Genomic DNA, 18,115 nt, shown 5'->3' with positions numbered 1-18,115 from the left:
GGATCCAACTAACTGATGCAGGCAGGCGGGAAGGTTAACCCTTACCGTCCGGTATCAGGCGACACTAAGCGTGCTTTCCTCAATGGCCGAGGCGACTACAGAATCGACTTCAATGTCGGGAAATCTAGTAAAAACGTAGGAAGGTTATATAAAGACAACACATGTAATGTTGTCTGCCCGCTAGTTATGCGAACTCAAAAGATGACTATAAATAATTGCGTGTGACAAGGAAAGCCAAGTAGAGAAGTGTTTACATTGTACAGTCTTGGCAGCAACACGCGCCTGGTTCCGCCTCAGCTGTAGGCGAGATCAATGGAGTAAAGCCACGAGCCCAGTGGGATATCAGAAGTTGGACCAATGAGAGACCTTTAAAGGGTAGACCAACACTAGATACATGATATACCATAAGCTGCTCTTTACAGTACACCTTCCAATGTCATATCAAGCCTATATGACTACAAAGGTGTCAAGTTGTATTTATAAATGATCCATTATTACTACATATGGGCACCGCTATTCCTTGATAGGACATTGCCATCGTGATAGACGCTAAATAGGGATCCTGTTAAGAAAAGTAGGTCAACTGATCATTTGTTTTTCTAATGGCGCATAAATCTAAACTTTCCACTCGGTGTACCTTCAACCCGCAGGCATGCGTCTGGGTAATAAACCTGGCGAGCTTTGTTTACAGAGAGGACCGTCTACCCATTACTCCGAGGAGCACCCGCACCCGAACACACACTAAACAGCTTCCTGGGATACCGCAGGTCCAATTCTGTTGTGATAGCTCCGTATTGCGTACGTGCCGTGGCTACATAGCCATCTACCTTGATATACAGGCTACACGATATATATACACAAATATATTTGGGGCTGAAGTTTAAACTGTAATGTGTTCAAAACTGAGATCCTCAAACACATTGATCTGAGCTTCACGGAAAAGATTGTGCCTTGGACTACATTTTGAAATAAATCATTTCGGGAAAACAAACAACTCAAGCTAGGCAGCTCCAATATACAATTTTATATTTCACGTTAAATAGTTAAATATTATTTTACTGTACATTTGAGTGATAGCAAACATATATACACAACTTAACAAATTGATAAAACAGGTGTATGGTTAATAAAAACGGTGAATGAAATGTCAAGTCGCTGTTTTAAAGTCCACTATGATTTTTTTTTGAGTCTGTATCTGATGGCTACGTCTCCGTCTGGCTGCAGCATGCCGAAGCCGTGACGCCCTGCGTCCGCTTTGGGCAGCGGGGCCTCTGGGTCACACAACTCCAGGTCGTAGTGAGCCAACACCAAGTAGATAAACCTAGACAGCAACACACACACACACGCACACAAAGGCCACATTAGCATAGGTTACATAACGCCAAAACATCTTGAAAAAATTGAACCCGTGACACACACGGAGGTCGCACTCACTGTCGGATGGTGCTGATGGCGAAACGCTTGCCTACGCAGCCGTTGGCGCCCGCTCCCCAAGGCATGCTGTAGTAGTTGAGCGGCCGGCCTCCTTTAAAGAAGTCCGTCTTCCCCGAGCCGTCGGCGTTCAGGAAGCGGTCGTACTTGTATTTCTGGGACGAGACACAGTTATCGACGTCAGGCGCAATAGGTTGGTTTAGCTGCAGTTTTAAGTTCTCTCGTACGTTAAGACATCTGTGTGACATTGCGTCGGGGGAATGTCCCTGTACTGAACTGTAAGTCGCTGTGGATAAGAGCGTCTGATAAATGACTAAATGTCATTGTATATGTAAGAAGGGTTATAAGAATCTAATTTGATTTGAAGTAATACTGTAAGGAGACATGAGAAGGCTGGGCGGGCAGGGCAGGGATAGCAGCACACAATATGTGAAGATCTCTACAAGTGGAGATTCTAGACTATTTCAGCTGGGGGGGGGGGGGGGGCAAGCTGGGGCCAGTTGTACTGTTAGAGAGGCCAGTTACATTAAACATTATTGTTGTCATATAGTTTTCTTCACTGCATTGCAGGCATTAACAGGCAAAATAACATGTTTATAATTATTCTACAGTTTTTCCAAAGTTTTTTGGGGTTTCTTGCAAAAAAAACATGATCACAAAAATGTATTATGTAATATTTATGTCAGACAAGATTTAAGGGGGCCACAAGGGGTTCCCAGCTTGCTGTCACAGTGCCACTGCCCCCCCCTCAGAACCACCCCTGCGGCTGTAAACACACTTTAGTCCAATCGTGTTTGACTGAAACATCGAAACTCTCAAAACCAGCACGCTAATCTCCACCAGTGACATTCAGACCACCCCAACAGGGTTCCAATCTGTCATCCACCCTCCTCTGCAGACTCCTCTAACTGGCTGACCCACCCTCCTCTGCAGACTCCTCTAACTGGCTGACCCACCCTCCTCTGCAGACTCCTCTAACTGGCTGACCCACCCTCCTCTGCAGACTCCTCTAACTGGCTGACCCACCCTCCTCTGCAGACTCCTCTAACTGGCTGACCCACCCTCCTCTGCAGACTCCTCTAACTGGCTGACCCACCCTCCTCTGCAGACTCCTCTAACTGGCTGATCGGGGAGCAAGACTGCCAAGCCATGACGCAGCCTGGTGACCTGCCTCCCTGCCTCCCTGCCTCCCTACCTCCCTGCCTCTCTTCCCACGCCTATTAGCCGTGTTTCCTTTCCCGTGCCCAGCTAATCCTGTTGTCGTCCGCTGGTCGGACTCCAGCCGCCCCGTGGGTAATCCCAGGGCACGGGCCACCTGGCGTGGGCGTGATTCTCGAACCCGTCGGAAAACAGTCGAAGCGAGCCAGCATCAATTGTCTTCAACCTTGAGCTCAAGCCCTGCTAGCTCACCAGAGAATGAACGCGCTGTGCTTGTGTTGAGCTATAAAGATGGGGTGGGGTGCTATAAATAAGGTTGGTCAGTGAAATGTGCTTTTATAAATAATTCCTTCCTGTTGCTTTTCGGTATTGCTGTCTGCTGAGTGGGTCGGACTGAGGTCAGGCAACTCAAGGTTGTTGTTTAGTTGAATTTGTGGTCAACTATCCTAACATGGCAGTTTAGATTAGAGCCTGTTTCTGTTCGACTTCCCTGCCATGGGGGCGTAACAGCCTGGGTGTTCCTACCTGGGGTTCCTGGTGCACCTCCGGGTCCATCTGAGGGCTGATCAAGGGGAACAGCAGCACCCGGTCTCCCCTCCTGATCTGGAACTCCTGGCCGTCTGCCATCCTCAGAGCCTTCCCCTGCAGTACCTCCCTGGTGATGAAGGGGGCGGCGGTGAGCCGAAGAGCCTCCTCCAGGGCGCTGTCTGGGACGGCCAGGAGAGAGGAAGACAGGCAGGAAACTCAGCAGGTCGTGTGAGGTAAAGGTCAAGAGGCTTCGTAGGACTGTCGCCGACGTTTATCCCTTGTGTTGGGGTTGTGCCATCAGGATGTCCAATGAAACTTGTGTGTCACCATTCTTAAACCTCCACAGTACACCCTTCCCAAACACCCTCACCCTTCCTTAACACCCCCACCCCCACCACATCCTTCCTTAACACCCCCACCCCCACCACATCCTTCCCAAACACCCCCACCATCTCCTCCTGCAACACACAAGTCCATCACTCACCAAACACAGGGGTGTTCTGCAGACAGTCCACCAGAGGGGGCTGTGGAGCCGTGCCCTGCTTCAGAGGAGCCAGGCTCTCCTGCTCTCTCCTCACCGCCTCCAGGGCCTCTGGGTGGCTGAGCAGGAACCCCAGGAGCCAGAAAGCGGCGGGGCCGATGTTACCCTGGCAACAGAGAATGATTGACATGACGGCAGTGCCTTGGCTGACTGCTCTTCCGTTACAGCGTGAAGCAGCAGGTGGCTCTTACGTAACCGGAGAGGAGAACATGACATCGCTTTGCATTCCGGCTCACCACCGCGATTTCCAGTCTCTGAAACAGTTTGTCTTCTTTTTTTTTTTGTCTTTCCTCATTGTTTACTTTGTTCAATTAGCGAACAGAAGCTGTTGGCTGTAATGGAATACAACAGTTCCCTGGCTTTGGTGTTTAGAGATGTGTTGACTGAAGCCAGACTCCTTTTTGAGTGTGTGTGTGATTAAGACTTGTGTTCTGGATATCCTCAAGGCCCCTGGGGCCGAGTAGTAACAGTTTGAACGGTTTCCTTAAAAAGGAAAGCTGTCGGAAACCGAGGGAGGGCTAAGGAAGGAACAGGAGGCTTCACAGCCATCTGCCTGGAATTAGAAAACGTCAAATGAAAAAAACACATTCAGCCCTCTCCAAACGTCTGTGTAGCGTTTATTACCGTGATTTAGAAGAGATAAGCAAGTGCAAAATACATTTGGTATGCTAATATTTTGTATTTTTTTACTCCTACTTGGTGAACCACTTGTGAGTCATGTTCGTAAGATCAACAGACGATCTTAAGACCACTGATGACAGTAGTGAAGTCAAGGAGCTGTTAAGACTCACAACCAGTTTGGGTCCCATCCTCCATAAATTGCATATTCATTTAACTTCTCTAAACTGACATAAAAGGAACCGGTAAAACTCATAAATGTTGCAATCGCGTGGAAAGCCCAAGACCGACATATTCTACATCTTAAAAGCTGGGTAACAAGCCTTTAAGGAACCACAAACCAATTACTGGTTAGTATTTACTATCAGATTAAGATTTCAGACTTTCCTAAGCTTCAATGTGGTGAGAGGATACACTCGTGTGGTAGGAATGGGAACTGCACTTCCTGAAATCCACCTCTGATGCACTGTCAGAAGCAAACTTTTTAGCTGCATTATAAAAGGTCCTGAAAGAGATCAGAGCTGGTCGTCATGGTGACCCGGTTGATAATGAGTCAGTCTACAGTGACGATTCAGTGCACTCCCCTGTTTCACTCTCTCGTTCTGTTTCTATTTAGCAAAACAAACAACAACATAAAAGATGACCTTCAAAGAAGAACAAATGAAAAGGGCGTGTGCCTCGGGGAAATCTGTCACGTCAACGCACGCCATCAGATGTCGAACCTCTCTGTCTGTTCAGAGTGTATTTGTTGTGTTTGGCACGGCTAGTTTCCAGGAGTTCCCTCAAGGAGGTGTGCCATAACACTACCGACTTTCAGAGCAGACTCGCTTCCAAAGAGACTGTTATCGAACAGGGAAGGGAGCGTTTGGCCGCGGCACCATCTGTGTGTGTGTGTCCCGGGACAGGGGCGCCGTATAGGGGGGAAAGGTTAGGACAATTCCAAGGGCCCCTGACTGACAGGGGCCCCAAAAACTAATCTTATTTTGTCGGGACGCGTGTTGGTGTTGGAGAGGCGTCAGAGCACCCGAGAGCTCCAGGAGTCTCCCCAGGGAGAGGCCTACCTGCGTGGCCCAGAGCTGCAGCAAGGTGGCCCTCCTCTGGGTGTCCTCATCAGCTCCCGCCTGCTGGAGCTGCTGCCTGTAGCCGTGGAGCCAGGCGCTGGAGCCGGGGGCAGGAGCTAGGCCTGCGGGGGCCAACAGCTCCCACAGTCTGCTGCGGAGGGCTTGGGCTGTCCTCTTCTCCTCTGTGGAGGGCAGGCGGGCACACACAGAAACACACACACACAGAAACACACACCGCAGGTAAGCCAGGCGTTACCAAAACATGTCAATAGGTCCAATAGATGACTTCACACATTTCATGAGGTGACTCATGAAGAAGAAAAACAATATTGATGGCATTCATGTGGGAGTAAGTTGGTAGACCTATGTGATGGGGAGAGATAGGGGATGAATGCTGGGAGACGTGATAAGAGGCACACACACACACACACACACACATCTCAGTTAGGTAGTAGGTGTGTGTGTGTGGGGGGGGGGAGAGAGTTAATAAATGATTAATCATTTCTTATTAGCGAATGACTTTTCTTATTGAGTTTTCAGTATATCAGATAAACAATTTTATCTTGTAGATTTTGCTTCAGAGTGACCAAATGTGTGTGTGTGTTACCTGGTTTAAGTGTGTTCCTGGCCATTTTAGTCAGGAGTCGGTCAAAGTTGCGGAACTCCTTGTAGACTCTGGAAGGGTCAACCCTGTTGTTGTTCAGCTCCCCGCCAAACAGAGTAAGATAACCTGCCCTGTGGGACACAGGAAGAAAAGGAAGAATGAGAGAGAGAGAGAGAGAGAGAGAGAGAGAGAGAGAGAGAGAGAGAGAGAGAAAAGGAAGAATGAGAGAGAGAAAAGGAAGAATGAGAGAGAGAGAGAGAGAGAGAGAGAGAGAGAGAGAGAGAGAGAGAGAGAGAGAGAGAGAGAGAGAGAGAGAGAGAGAGAGAGAGAGAAAAGGAAGAATGAGAGAGAGAGTGAGGAGAGAGAGACAGAGAGAGAGAGAGAGGGATAAAGAGTGTGTGTGGGCGGAGGGAGGGAGACGAAAATGTCAAGTTAAAATGTGTTACTTAATACCCCCAGAACATTTGACAGTTGGTGGCTTTTGAACATGAACAATGGCAGATAAGCATCTCCGGCCGGCGCCCCTGTTCAGGTCAACAGCAGAGCACCCGGTGGCCCACCCTGGGAACAGTCTCCTCACCAAGAACTTCAACAGGTTACTCTAAACGTTATCTTTCACAGTAGATCTCTCTCCTCCTCCTGTCTCCTTTCTCCTCCTCCTCGACACCTCCTCTCCTCCCCCTGAAGAACAATGATTCCCTCCGTCCCACCAGCTCAGTGTCAGATGTCTGTGGTGATTTGAGATCTTTTGAAGGGTGACGCAGAGGAAACTCTTATTTAGTCTCGTGTGTGCGTGACGACTGGCACCACCTGGCCAGATTCATTGTGCGTTAGTCCGTGTCACCCTGCATTCTTCCCTTTGTGTTTACAAACACAGGCTCGTGGAGAAGGGGCCAGGGCATAAACTGTTTATTCGGGCCGTCAGGAGTAACAAGCCGGTTGGTGACGAGAGAGGTGGAGAGGGAGACACGGAGGGAGACACGGAGGGAGACGCTGTTTTTTTCCATACCTGAAGAGAAGGCTGTAAGAGAAGTTAAACAGCCCGTCAGTTTTCCAGTCGGTCGGCTTAGCAGGCGTGTCGGCTAACAGCAGGGCCTGCAGGTGTGTCTGCATGGTGCCGTTTAGCAGGGTCAGGCTCTTTCCTCGGAAGTGCCTGTGGACACAGAGGTCAAGGGTCACCAGTAAGCTTGTGTGAGTCACTAAGTGCCAATCTGTCCATCACGCCCCCCCCCCCCCGGCCCCCTGTGGATGTTGACGGGAGTATGTTGACTCAAACATGAGTCAGAGGAGGGACTGTGAGTTGTTCAAGTCAGCACTAGCTTGGACAGTGGCTATTCTGAGAAAATCATATTATTTTTTCACTTGGGACCATGTCATGTCGTTCCACAAAAAACAATTTTTTCCTGGTTTGGTGCAGTTTCTTTCCTCCCTATCTCAATGCAGTGAGATGGACATGGATACGTACTGGCCCATCATGGACGCAGTGAGATGGACATGAATACGTACTGGCCCATCATGGACGCAGTGAGATGGACATGGATACGTATTGGCCCATCATGGACGCAGTAAGATGGACATGGATACGTACTGGCCCATCATGGACGCAGTGAGATGGACATGAATACGTACTGGCCCATCATGGACGCAGTGAGATGGACATGGATACGTATTGGCCCATCATGGACGCAGTAAGATGGACATGGATACGTACTGGCCCATCATGGACGCAGTGAGATGGACATGGATACGTATTGGCCCATCATGGACGCAGTAAGATGGACATGGATACGTACTGGCCCATCTTGGACGCAGTGAGATGGACATGGATACGTACTGGCCCATCATGGACGCAGTGAGATGGACATGGATACGTACTGGCCCATCATGGATGCAGTAAGATGGACATGGATACGTACTGGCCCATCATGGACGCAGTGAGATGGACATGGATACGTACTGGCCCATCATGGACGCAGTGAGATGGACATGGATACGTACTGGCCCATCATGGACGCAGTGAGATGGACATGGATACGTACTGGCCCATCATGGACGCAGTGAAATGGACATGGATACGTACTGGCCCATCATGGACGCAGTAAGATGGACATGAATACGTACTGGCCCATCATGGACGCAGTGAGCTGGACATGGATACGTACTGGCCCATCATGGACGCAGTGAGATGGACATGGATACGTTCTGGCCCATCATGGACGCAGTGAAATGGACATGGATACGTACTGGCCCATCATGGACGCAGTAAGATGGACATGAATACGTACTGGCCCATCATGGACGCAGTGAGATGGACATGGATACGTACTGGCCCATCATGGACGCAGTGAGATGGACATGAATACGTACTGGCCCATCATGGACGCAGTGAGATGGACATGGATACGTACTGGCCCATCATGGACGCAGTAAGATGGACATGGATACGTACTGGCCCATCATGGACGCAGTAAGATGGACATGGATACGTACTGGCCCATCATGGACGCAGTAAGATGGACATGGATACGTACTGGCCCATCATGGACGCAGTGAGATGGACATGGATACGTACTGGCCCATCATGGACGCAGTAAAATGGACATGGATACGTACTGGCCCATCATGGACGCAGTGAGATGGACATGGATACGTACTGGCCCATCATGGACGCAGTAAAATGGACATGGATACGTACTGGCCCATCATGGACGCAGTAAGATGGACATGGATACGTACTGGCCCATCATGGACGCAGTGAGATGGACATGGATACGTACTGGCCCATCATGGACGCAGTGAGATGGACATGAATACGTACTGGCCCATCATGGACGCAGTGAGATGGACATGGATACGTACTGGCCCATCATGGACGCAGTAAGATGGACATGGATACGTACTGGCCCATCATGGACGCAGTAAGATGGACATGGATACGTACTGGCCCATCATGGACGCAGTAAGATGGACATGGATACGTACTGGCCCATCATGGACGCAGTGAGATGGACATGGATACGTACTGGCCCATCATGGACGCAGTAAAATGGACATGGATACGTACTGGCCCATCATGGACGCAGTAAGATGGACATGGATACGTACTGGCCCATCATGGACGCAGTGAGATGGACATGGATACGTACTGGCCCATCATGGACGCAGTAAAATGGACATGGATACGTACTGGCCCATCATGGACGCAGTAAGATGGACATGGATACGTACTGGCCCATTATGGACGCAGTAAAATGGACATGGATACGTACTGGCCCATCATGGACGCAGTAAGATGGACATGGATACGTACTGGCCCATCATGGACGCAGTAAAATGGACATGGATACGTACTGGCCCATCATGGACGCAGTAAGATGGACATGGATACATACTGGCCCATCATGGACGCAGTAAAATGGACATGGATACGTACTGGCCCATCATGGACGCAGTAAGATGGACATGGATACGTACTGGCCCATCATGGCTCTGTCCTTGGCAGGGTTGTAGTGGGGCAGTCTCAGGCTGAAGATCCGCTCCATGAGGATCTGTGCGTAGCGGGAGAAGTCCAGACACTTGTTGTCCTGAAGCACCTCGTCGTACGAGTGGGGGTCCAGCAACACTGTCACGTACCGGCCAGCAACACGCACCTAGAGAACACACACACACACACACACACACACATGCACATACACCACACACACACACACACTTTTAGAAAAGCAGTACATCGCCATAGCAATGTCCAGATGCTGATCTTTGGTGCTATGACATCAACAGTTCTTCCACTTCTCTCTCACCGTGAAGATGTCCCCGTGTTTCATCTTCATACGGGTCAAGAACTTTGCAGCGTCTTTCCCAAACTCCAGAGCGTGGCCCAGCCAAGGGATCAGCCCTTTGTCTAAAGGAGGCTCCCTGCTCAACCTGCAGACCACAAGATTCATCAAGTCATTTTGGGGTCAACACAGCCAGACCTGCACTAAACACACAGAGACAGAACCAAAACCAGGAAAAAATCATCCATCTAAAATGGCCTAGTAGAAGATTAAATGTGCCTGACACAATGGACTGAATCAATATTTGGTTGCTCTTATCAGTACACAGGGAAGTCTAAAGACAGCTGTGTATGAATGCTTCATAACGATTTACAGGTATTTGTCTTGGTAATATCCTTACTTACCACAGTATTTACAAAACCGACAAACACGAAGACACGTCTGTGTATCTTAGAACTGTGAAGTGGATTAACCATAAACACCTGAACAAGCAGTTTACCTTTTGTAAGTGATCTTCAAATACCTGTGTGGGTACTAAAACCACATTCCACATACAGGTGGGGGATAAGGGCTCCCTACAAATGTAATTACGTGTGTAGGGATAGCCTCTCATTGGTAGTTTACATTAGCTGGACATGTTTTAGTGGAAACTCTTCTAGTCGTCTAAGAGCTACTGCTGTTCCTAAAGGTTTGTCTCTCGATATTAATGTCAGGATTATCCCTCACAGACGGTAGGGTAACTTTGAGAGCAGTGTATATCCTCAGTTTGACAGCACAATTATGTCTGCGATCGGCATAAAACATACACACCCCAAATTAAGAATTAGGTCAACTATAATAAGAATTAAATTGAATGATTAACGCAAATTAAACTACACCGTAAGTAATGTATGTACATAGTATGTATATCTTGGATGACCTAAACATGGATTCGTTTAGTTCATGTGAGATCATGTACTTTGATAATTTGACAGCATTTTAATTTTAGACTCTGAAGTATAACAACAGCATTATAATTTTACGATGAAGTGTAACAACGTTTAAGCCTCAAAAAGGCTAAATTGAGACGACTTACCTCGTGCGTTTTGAAAGTACGAGGTAGATAAGCACAGCCTGGATTAGGAAAATAATTGTCCAAATCATATCGCTTGTTTTTCTCGTCGTCTCTGCACCTTGAAGGGGGCAGTGGATTTGATGACCGATCTACCTGACATGCCTCTTTATGTTACAGCCGCGCCACTTTCTGCACCCCCCCTTTCAGCAACGTCATGAGTCACGACTGCCTTACCTCACTAGTCTGCATGAGATAAACATCTGTGACTGGTTCTTACTTTTGATTACGTCCCGTATCCGTCTAGGTCACTGGTTGATTGTTATAGGCTACATTGAAACGTCACGTTCCATACAGAATATTGTGCCACTAAATTCAATAGACATATATACATCTATGCTAAATTCGGGAGTTGTTTTCCAAATTTGGATTCCATGGTTTGACATATGTAGCTTTTTGGGGGGTTGGGGGGGATAGAAAATTTGAACCCGTCATGGATTTCATTATTGTATTATTCAGCGTACTCAGACACAGTACAATAATAAAAAGAATACTTAAAAATGTGAACTGTAATTTTAACAGTTCAAAGTTAACTTTAGACCTGGTGTATTTTCCCAATTCATTCGAAAATAACGTTATTACATAAAAAAATTCTACCTTTCTTCCTCACATGTATGCAGAAGACAACATTATTGTCCAACCCCCGATTTATTTTTATTTTTTTATATCAACCATTCATGGTGTCTCACCAGATGGGTGGAGCTGATTTCTGTGTAGGTAGACAGGGGTGTTGTTAACTGGGCATGGCCCTCCACTGTTGTCAGTCAAACCATGACAATGTCAAACAATTCAACAACATCACCGTTAGCATTATGACATCACCATCAGTGTAATTAAAAAATCTCTGTAAAACAATACCTTTATTACTATAAACAGACACTGTACAGAAACTGTTTATATGACACAAGCTTTTTTTTAAGGAAGTGAGGTCATTTGGACCGATTCCCTGCAAACACATGAAGTGGAACTGAGTAGTGGCCTCACTCAAAACAAGCAGGAATGGAGGACACTTCACGAACCCATCCAACATCCTGTGAACGCTGAGTCAAAGTAACCAGTCTGGAAAACGACAAGACGTATGTCAACTACTTCGGTTAGAGCTGTGGTGGCGGAAGTAAATAAGTGACTTTTCTTGCATCCTACAAAAATGGAAAGGGCCTTAGTTTGGTAATAAATAAAGACTGCCCTGTTGTAACAAGCACTCAAACGTCAAACTAAACTGGAGACGCCCCTCCCTGGGTCACGTCCCTCCCACCCTCCTTCTCCTCGCTGGTTGCCTTGGCGGCTGCCGGCCCTTCCCAGATGTCTTCGGGGGTCTGTCCGAAAACCCCCGTGGTCCTCTTCAGGAGATATACCCCCGCGTGGAGCCCCCCCACGTTCACCCAGACGGTGTGAGACTTCCTCCACAGCCCGCCCATCCTGGACACAGCCTGGGCAGAGACACAGAGCATCAACAAGCCATCAGGACACACTCACAGGCCAAGGCCCACTGGGGGCGTTCTGCTTGGATACGTTCCATATTGCCAGGGGGCGTACTGGGGGCGTTCTGCTTGGATACGTTCACAACGTGTGATTCAGCCCTTGTCATTGCAAAGATGTTTCCTCAGAACAAAGTGTCTATTCAGGTGACACAATGCATACTTTGGTCTGAGGCAACATCAGAGCAATTGCACAGCTATTCGTGATATCTATATCTTATGACTGTTGAACATCCTCCCATGTCGCTCTGTTACAGGCTGGTGCAGCTTGAATAACAACGTATCCAATTCCCTGACATATTTCCTACAAACGTCACGATAAATCTGAATTCTTTGGGACTTATTTGGTTTCACAATGTATGCTTCATGTTTGGCCACCCAAAATGTTTGGGGCTATCTCGTTGTTATGATCAGTGACCTATGCACTTTTGTAAAACTCTCTCTTGGAAGTCGCTTTGGATAAAAGCGTCTGCTAAATGCATAAATGTAAGTAATGTAACTGTCAAGAAATGCTAAATATACAGTGTGTTCCTGGGGTAACAATGACCATTTATGACTAATACTTGATCTCTGTTTGGTCTGGATGAGAGGTAGGTTACCTTGGCAAAGCACTTTTTGTCCTGTGTCAACAGAGCAGCCTTGCCAGTGCCTGGTCTGCACACACGCGCCATCTCTCTCAGACAGGATGGATACAGGTCCCAGTTCTTCTTCCTGGAGCCCATTCTTTAACACACACACACACTTTCAGCTATTGTTCCATAATGTCCCAGTGATTTGGCCTTGCTTGTCACACTCAAACACACAACAATCCAGGCCCCCTAAAACCCCTCACCTCTTCCCGAAGGGCATGTCTGTGACGATGACGTCTACAGAGGCCGTCCTCATGGGCAGGTGACACAGATCCCACTGCACCGTGTCGATCTGCAGCCCCGGGGTCTCACTGCAACGCACAGGAACACAACATTTCCGTCACAGGAAGTCTTTACCCAACAGGGCCGTTTCAAATTAGTATTGTTTTTTATAACCGAGGATAAAGGGTAGCTAAGGGGTGGCTGAGGGGTGGATGAGGAGTGGATGAGGGATAGATGAGGGGTGGATGAGGGGTGGGTCTGTACTCGCCTGCCCCTGTCGTGTCTTTTCTTCTGGGCGTGGCTGATGTTGTTGACCGTGCGGCTCACCGCCATGTCGTTGTTGTCCCCGGCAACGTAGAAGGCCTGCGGCCACTCCAGGGCACCCTGGACAGGAAGTGGAACCAGGAGGACAGGAAGTGGAACCAGGAGGACAGGAAGTGGAACCAGGAGGTCAGTGTCAACCATTTTTTTTAGAGAAACAATATAAGAACATATTGTTCTGTTAGCTCTGATTCTGATGTGCAAATAGACACAGGAGAATACCCATTCATATTTCAGTGAAAAACTAAACATGTCCTGCCTTCTGTATTTATTCAACAACATTTGTAGGCATCAGGGCTGGGCTGGTAATCTGGAATACCGGTGGGCCGACGCACTTGGGGCCGATGTGATGTTTTTTTATCTTTCTTTTTATTTTTTTTACTTAAAATTGGCTAACAACTGGCACACCAAGGTATCGTAATAGCTTTCATAACAAAAAGTTAGGTACCGAAATGAGGAATCGAAATGCGCGTCTTATCGAATTCACCTATCTTGGTAATTTGGTGTATTTGTATTGTTTAGTATTTTATTTCTGTTTCTATGCTGTAAGGTGTCCTTAAGTGCTTTGAAAGGTACCTATAAATAAAAGGTATTATTAATGTTTTTATAACATTTTATAAATAACAGTGGTCTCTACAGTGGTCTAGCAGGAAAACATCTCGAACTTTCAGGACAGCAGGCCCTGAGGACCAGGGTTGGAGACCCCTGGTCTAGTGTGTAGTAGTGGTGATCCTGTTCCTACCTCCAGTGGTATGGCTCCTGTCCCACACATGGGGTCCAGGATCACGTCGGAGGGCTCAGGTTTACACAGCCTGTCTCAACACACAGACGTTTGAACAGAAGTTCCACCTTTGTCTGAATTCAACAGTTGGAGCAGAATTTCCACGACAGATCTAACTTGTTTGAAAAAGGCTGAATACCTGGGCATGAACAAATGAAACGGTGGATCTTATTACAACACACGCCCACCTGCCAGAGTCAGTTTACCAACGCTGAGTGTAGCATTGTGTGAGGACTGAACGGGTTTTGGTTTAGTGTTTCAGAGCTGAGCTGTAACCTGGGTATCATCCTGACCTGAGCTGTAACCTGGGTATCATCCTGACCTGAGCTGAGCTGGAACCAGGGTATCATCCTGACCTGAGCTGGAACCTGGGTATCATCTTGACCTGAGCTGTAACCAGGGTATCATCCTGACCTGAGCTGGAACCTGAGTATCATCTTGACCTGAGCTGTAACCTGGGTATCATCCTGACCTGAGCATGCCATAACACAGGGTGGACCTCAGTGTGGTGGGCCCAAAGTGAGTGATGTTTCTCCTGTGTAGACTCTCCTCCGTCAGGGCGATGCCCACCACCACCTCCACCTTGTGGATGTTCAGCAGCACCTGCAGGAGACGCACAAACAGCCTGAGGACTCGGAGCCAATCTAGAGCTGCAGGTGTGGAATATATATTAACCAAATCATGTTTATATTCTTTTCACTTCGAACATTCTCTCATGCTCATGTTATTACAAACACATCTTAAATAAGTACAATGGGCCATTTTAAAGTAGTGTATGTGATGTAGTTACTTTTTGAAGGAAAAATGTGTACAAAATATTATTTTAGTAATTACTAGAACTGAAGTCTAACGTAACCACACCCGTCTGAATCCAACAAAAATATTTGTATAGTTTTTCTTTTCTACATTGTTTGAGTCATGGCGTGCAAGACCGCCTTATCTCGACTAGGGTGTCAACATGGGAGGGTTGTGTTTGGCTAATGCAGTGGAATCTGTGAGTCCTGTTGGAACTTGCTGCCACCAAACTGTACCTCCACATCAAACTTCGTCATGTCAGCTTTCCACTGAAACAGCTCCTGCACGGCCCCGCCAAAATCCCTCGCCGCCTCGCTGGACGTGAAGCTGTGTTTGTCCCCGGCCCTGCTGCACGTCACACGGAACTTGACCACACTGGGCTCCACCTCCTCCTCCGGCCCCGCCCCCAACTTGTCCTGCTCATCCAGGGGGTTATCCGCCTGCTCTGGCAACCCGTCTCCCTGGTCCAGCTCGGTGATCTGCAGGCGCTCTGTGTCAGTGGTGAGGGCCTCGGTGGAGATGGCGTCTCTAGGGGGCTTGGTGCTGGGCTTCCCCCTGGGCCCGGCACCACGGCGACGGAGTCTCTTCTTCTTGAGGGAGTTGTTCAGCCTCCAGACCTCCAGGGCGTTGGTCCACGGGAGTTTAGAGGCCAGAAGCTGCAGCTCTGCCAGGGTCTCCTCCTGTAGGGCAGACAGAGGTGTGTGTGATGTGGGAGTGTGTGTGTGTGTGTGTGTGTGTGTGTGTGTTTGATCGAGAGAAAGTATGTGTGTGTGTGATAGAGAGAAAGTGTTTGTGTCTGTGATGTTGACTGAAGACAACAAAATCCCAGGAATCTTCTTGTAACACCACAAGGTCAAAACTTTTACCTTTGAGTCTTTAAACTGATAGTTGTCATACTCTTCGACCACCACAAACAGGTTATCCACAGACTTCAGGTGATGCACCTGCAGAGAGAGGAGGCTGGATGAGGAGGCAGTATGAGGAGGCTGGATGAGGAGGCAGAGAGGACCGGGTCTACAGGCCAACCACACAGAAGAAAAAGAACTGCCCAATTCGAAACAAACAGTCAGAATTCACAATGGAAAAAGGAAAAATCATTTTCATTTAAATCCATGTGTTAAAAAAAATACAAAGAAAAACTCCCATGCGTATGTGATACGTGACAATCAGCAAAGTCCTGTGAATTAATCACCCCGGCAACACAAAACAAGAGAACATAAATAACAATCGGGTCGAAAGTTCATAGTGACTATGGCATTGCCTAATTTCGGAAATCCAGAACTGCATAACTGTGTGTCTAATACACCAGTACCGTTAATGACATTGTATGTGATCTCTTCCAGGACAGTCAGGCATGTTTAAACCTCGAAAGTTGTTATTCATTCTGATGAAGAAACCTTTACTGGTCATTCAACGTCACCAACACCCACACACACTTGAGTGTCCACCGATTAACTTTCCTCCCATCCTGCTGGTCTTCCTCTGAGGGTCGCCCAGAGCAGCGCTCAGCCAGGTCTAGAAGACCAGGGCCAGGTCTCCCATGTCCTGCAGCACAGCCATCTGTTCTGCTTGGGTTTTATATTGGGGTTATTAGCAGGGGAAACCCTTGTGAGCGAGAGGAGAACATACAAACTCCACACAGACAGGCCCGGGGGTCTGAGAGTTCCCCGGGGTGGGATTCAAACCCGGTGTGAGGCTACAGTGCAAGGACCCTTCCACTTCTCACGAGCACCCTACAGTGCTGACATTTACACGTCATTACTCATAGCTAAATACTGACAATCAACTGTGACTTACAAAAAAATAACTATTCCACAGAGGGCTGATTCAGAACTCATCGCACTTCCGTGAACGGCTTCCTTCCTTCTTACCTGAAAGAGGTTGTTCGTGGTTATTTGAAAGTAAATCCGGCCACGGTCCTTGCTTATAGTGGCTTCCACCCCAATCTTTTCCTTGACCTCCTCTGCGGCTGTGTGTTCAAATCCCGTGGGAACTGTGGCTCCGATAGTGACGGTCATGTTGGCATCGCCTACATTGTCCCCCGCTATGGGGCCTGGTCCTTCCGATGACATGGTACGCAACCACTTACGCCAGGAACAGTCTCTAATACACGTATTTTTCCTTGTGACCGAAAGCAAGCAAGGAATCTGGAAAAGATAATACTTTGCATTACATTTCACAAATGTGCCCTCCAGTTGCCCAACTTAGCCTTCTATAATATATGTTATAACATTTGTTATAACATGTTGATACCCCAACAACAACTTTGCCAAATGTATCGGACAAGCACGGATATCTAGAACTGCTAGCTAGCAAGATAGCACTAGCTAGTTTATATTGGTGTGTTCTAGATTTACTATAGAACACATCTGGCCAACTGTCTAGTGAACTTAGCTTACTGATTATAGCTAGCTTGGATTGAAGCTAGAGCTAGCTAGGTACTGGTCTAGCAAATGTTATCTAAAAGAGAACAATTTGGTTTGGCCGTATTGGTTAAAAGTAACCCCCTTCTAATCTTATAATATATTTCTCTGGAATCCTGTGATTGTCAAATAAATCCTACCAGTGAACGGGTAGGAGTCGGACTTTTAAGGTTTGTTACTGCAGCGTAGACAGCTCTAGTCACTGAAACACACTTGTTCATTGATCGTCTTTCATGTCTCACCACGAGGGTGAAACAACACTTCCGGGTTAAGAGTTTCCGTATTAGTGCGGTGAACCGATTAATTCAACGCTTTTGATTTTCACATAATCTTTGACCGCATTTTTAAAGGCCATCCGATTTCTTAGGCTAAATAATAATTTGCAGCAGCGATCTACCGTCTTCATAATTTTCTTATTTTCTAACGTGTTCACGTCATTCAATCGATAGAGGGCGTTATTTCAACATTTTTTGTCTGTTCCATCGTCAAACGTAGTTTAACAGCAGCTCTATCTTTGAAGATGCGAAATGTATGTCAAAAGTATTTTTCTGGTGGCATATCTTGCTAATACGAAAGACAGTCAAGAATTATAATTTAATAGCTACAATTACTAATCACAGACAATAGTACTCGAATTC

The 18,115-nt window shown here is 47.4% G+C and overlaps 2 protein-coding genes across 4 annotated transcripts; both read right to left on the bottom strand.

Annotated features, from left to right (window-relative positions):
- Positions 1-1,009: 1,009 nt before the first annotated feature.
- On the bottom strand, positions 1,010-11,015 carry LOC124471751 (prostacyclin synthase-like). Of its 2 annotated transcripts, XM_047026349.1 has the most exons (10): positions 10,793-11,014; positions 9,742-9,865; positions 9,416-9,591; positions 6,951-7,094; positions 5,945-6,072; positions 5,338-5,519; positions 3,602-3,764; positions 3,115-3,296; positions 1,435-1,586; positions 1,010-1,321 (listed from the first exon to the last, which is right to left on the bottom strand). In XM_047026349.1, the coding sequence occupies exons 1-10, from the start codon at positions 10,858-10,860 to the stop codon at positions 1,171-1,173; spliced, it is 1,470 nt and encodes a 489-aa protein (XP_046882305.1). In that variant the 5' UTR covers positions 10,861-11,014; the 3' UTR covers positions 1,010-1,170. The 2 variants fall into 2 exon arrangements, with proteins under 2 accessions (XP_046882305.1, XP_046882306.1); XM_047026350.1 differs by lacking the exon at positions 6,951-7,094 and having other exon boundaries at positions 10,793-11,015.
- Positions 11,016-11,441: 426 nt separating this feature from the next.
- On the bottom strand, positions 11,442-17,719 carry thumpd3 (THUMP domain containing 3). 2 transcript variants are annotated; one of them, XM_047026229.1, is made up of 10 exons: positions 17,618-17,719; positions 16,926-17,201; positions 15,921-15,998; positions 15,291-15,734; positions 14,759-14,862; positions 14,221-14,290; positions 13,426-13,541; positions 13,139-13,246; positions 12,906-13,029; positions 11,442-12,258 (listed from the first exon to the last, which is right to left on the bottom strand). In XM_047026229.1, the coding sequence occupies exons 1-10, from the start codon at positions 17,696-17,698 to the stop codon at positions 12,043-12,045; spliced, it is 1,617 nt and encodes a 538-aa protein (XP_046882185.1). In that variant the 5' UTR covers positions 17,699-17,719; the 3' UTR covers positions 11,442-12,042. The 2 variants fall into 2 exon arrangements, with proteins under 2 accessions (XP_046882185.1, XP_046882184.1); XM_047026228.1 differs by having other exon boundaries at positions 11,443-12,258; positions 14,732-14,862.
- Between the last annotated feature and the right edge of the window lie 396 nt (positions 17,720-18,115).

Source organism: Hypomesus transpacificus, chromosome 9 (assembly GCF_021917145.1).
Source record: "Hypomesus transpacificus isolate Combined female chromosome 9, fHypTra1, whole genome shotgun sequence".
NCBI lineage: Eukaryota > Metazoa > Chordata > Actinopteri > Osmeriformes > Osmeridae > Hypomesus > Hypomesus transpacificus.
This window is presented reverse-complemented; position numbering and strand designations above follow the sequence as displayed.

Bases quoted from the DNA above. Each gene is read 5' to 3' on its own strand.
- thumpd3 (XM_047026228.1), bottom strand. From the start codon at position 17,698: ATGAACAAGTGTGTTTCAGTGACTAGAGCTGTCTACGCTGCAGTAACA. The intron at 14,291-14,731 runs GTCAGGATGATA...GTGTTGAGACAG, and splicing joins CTGTGTTATGGCATGCTCAG to GCTGTGTAAACCTGAGCCCT. The intron at 12,259-12,905 runs GTAACCTACCTC...GTCTCTGCCCAG, and splicing joins ACAAAAAGTGCTTTGCCAAG to GCTGTGTCCAGGATGGGCGG.
- LOC124471751 (XM_047026349.1), bottom strand. From the start codon at position 10,860: ATGATTTGGACAATTATTTTCCTAATCCAGGCTGTGCTTATCTACCTC. The intron at 5,520-5,944 runs GTAACACACACA...TGCCCTCCACAG, and splicing joins CAGGAACACACTTAAACCAG to AGGAGAAGAGGACAGCCCAA. The intron at 3,765-5,337 runs GTAGGCCTCTCC...CTCTGTTGCCAG, and splicing joins TGCAGCTCTGGGCCACGCAG to GGTAACATCGGCCCCGCCGC.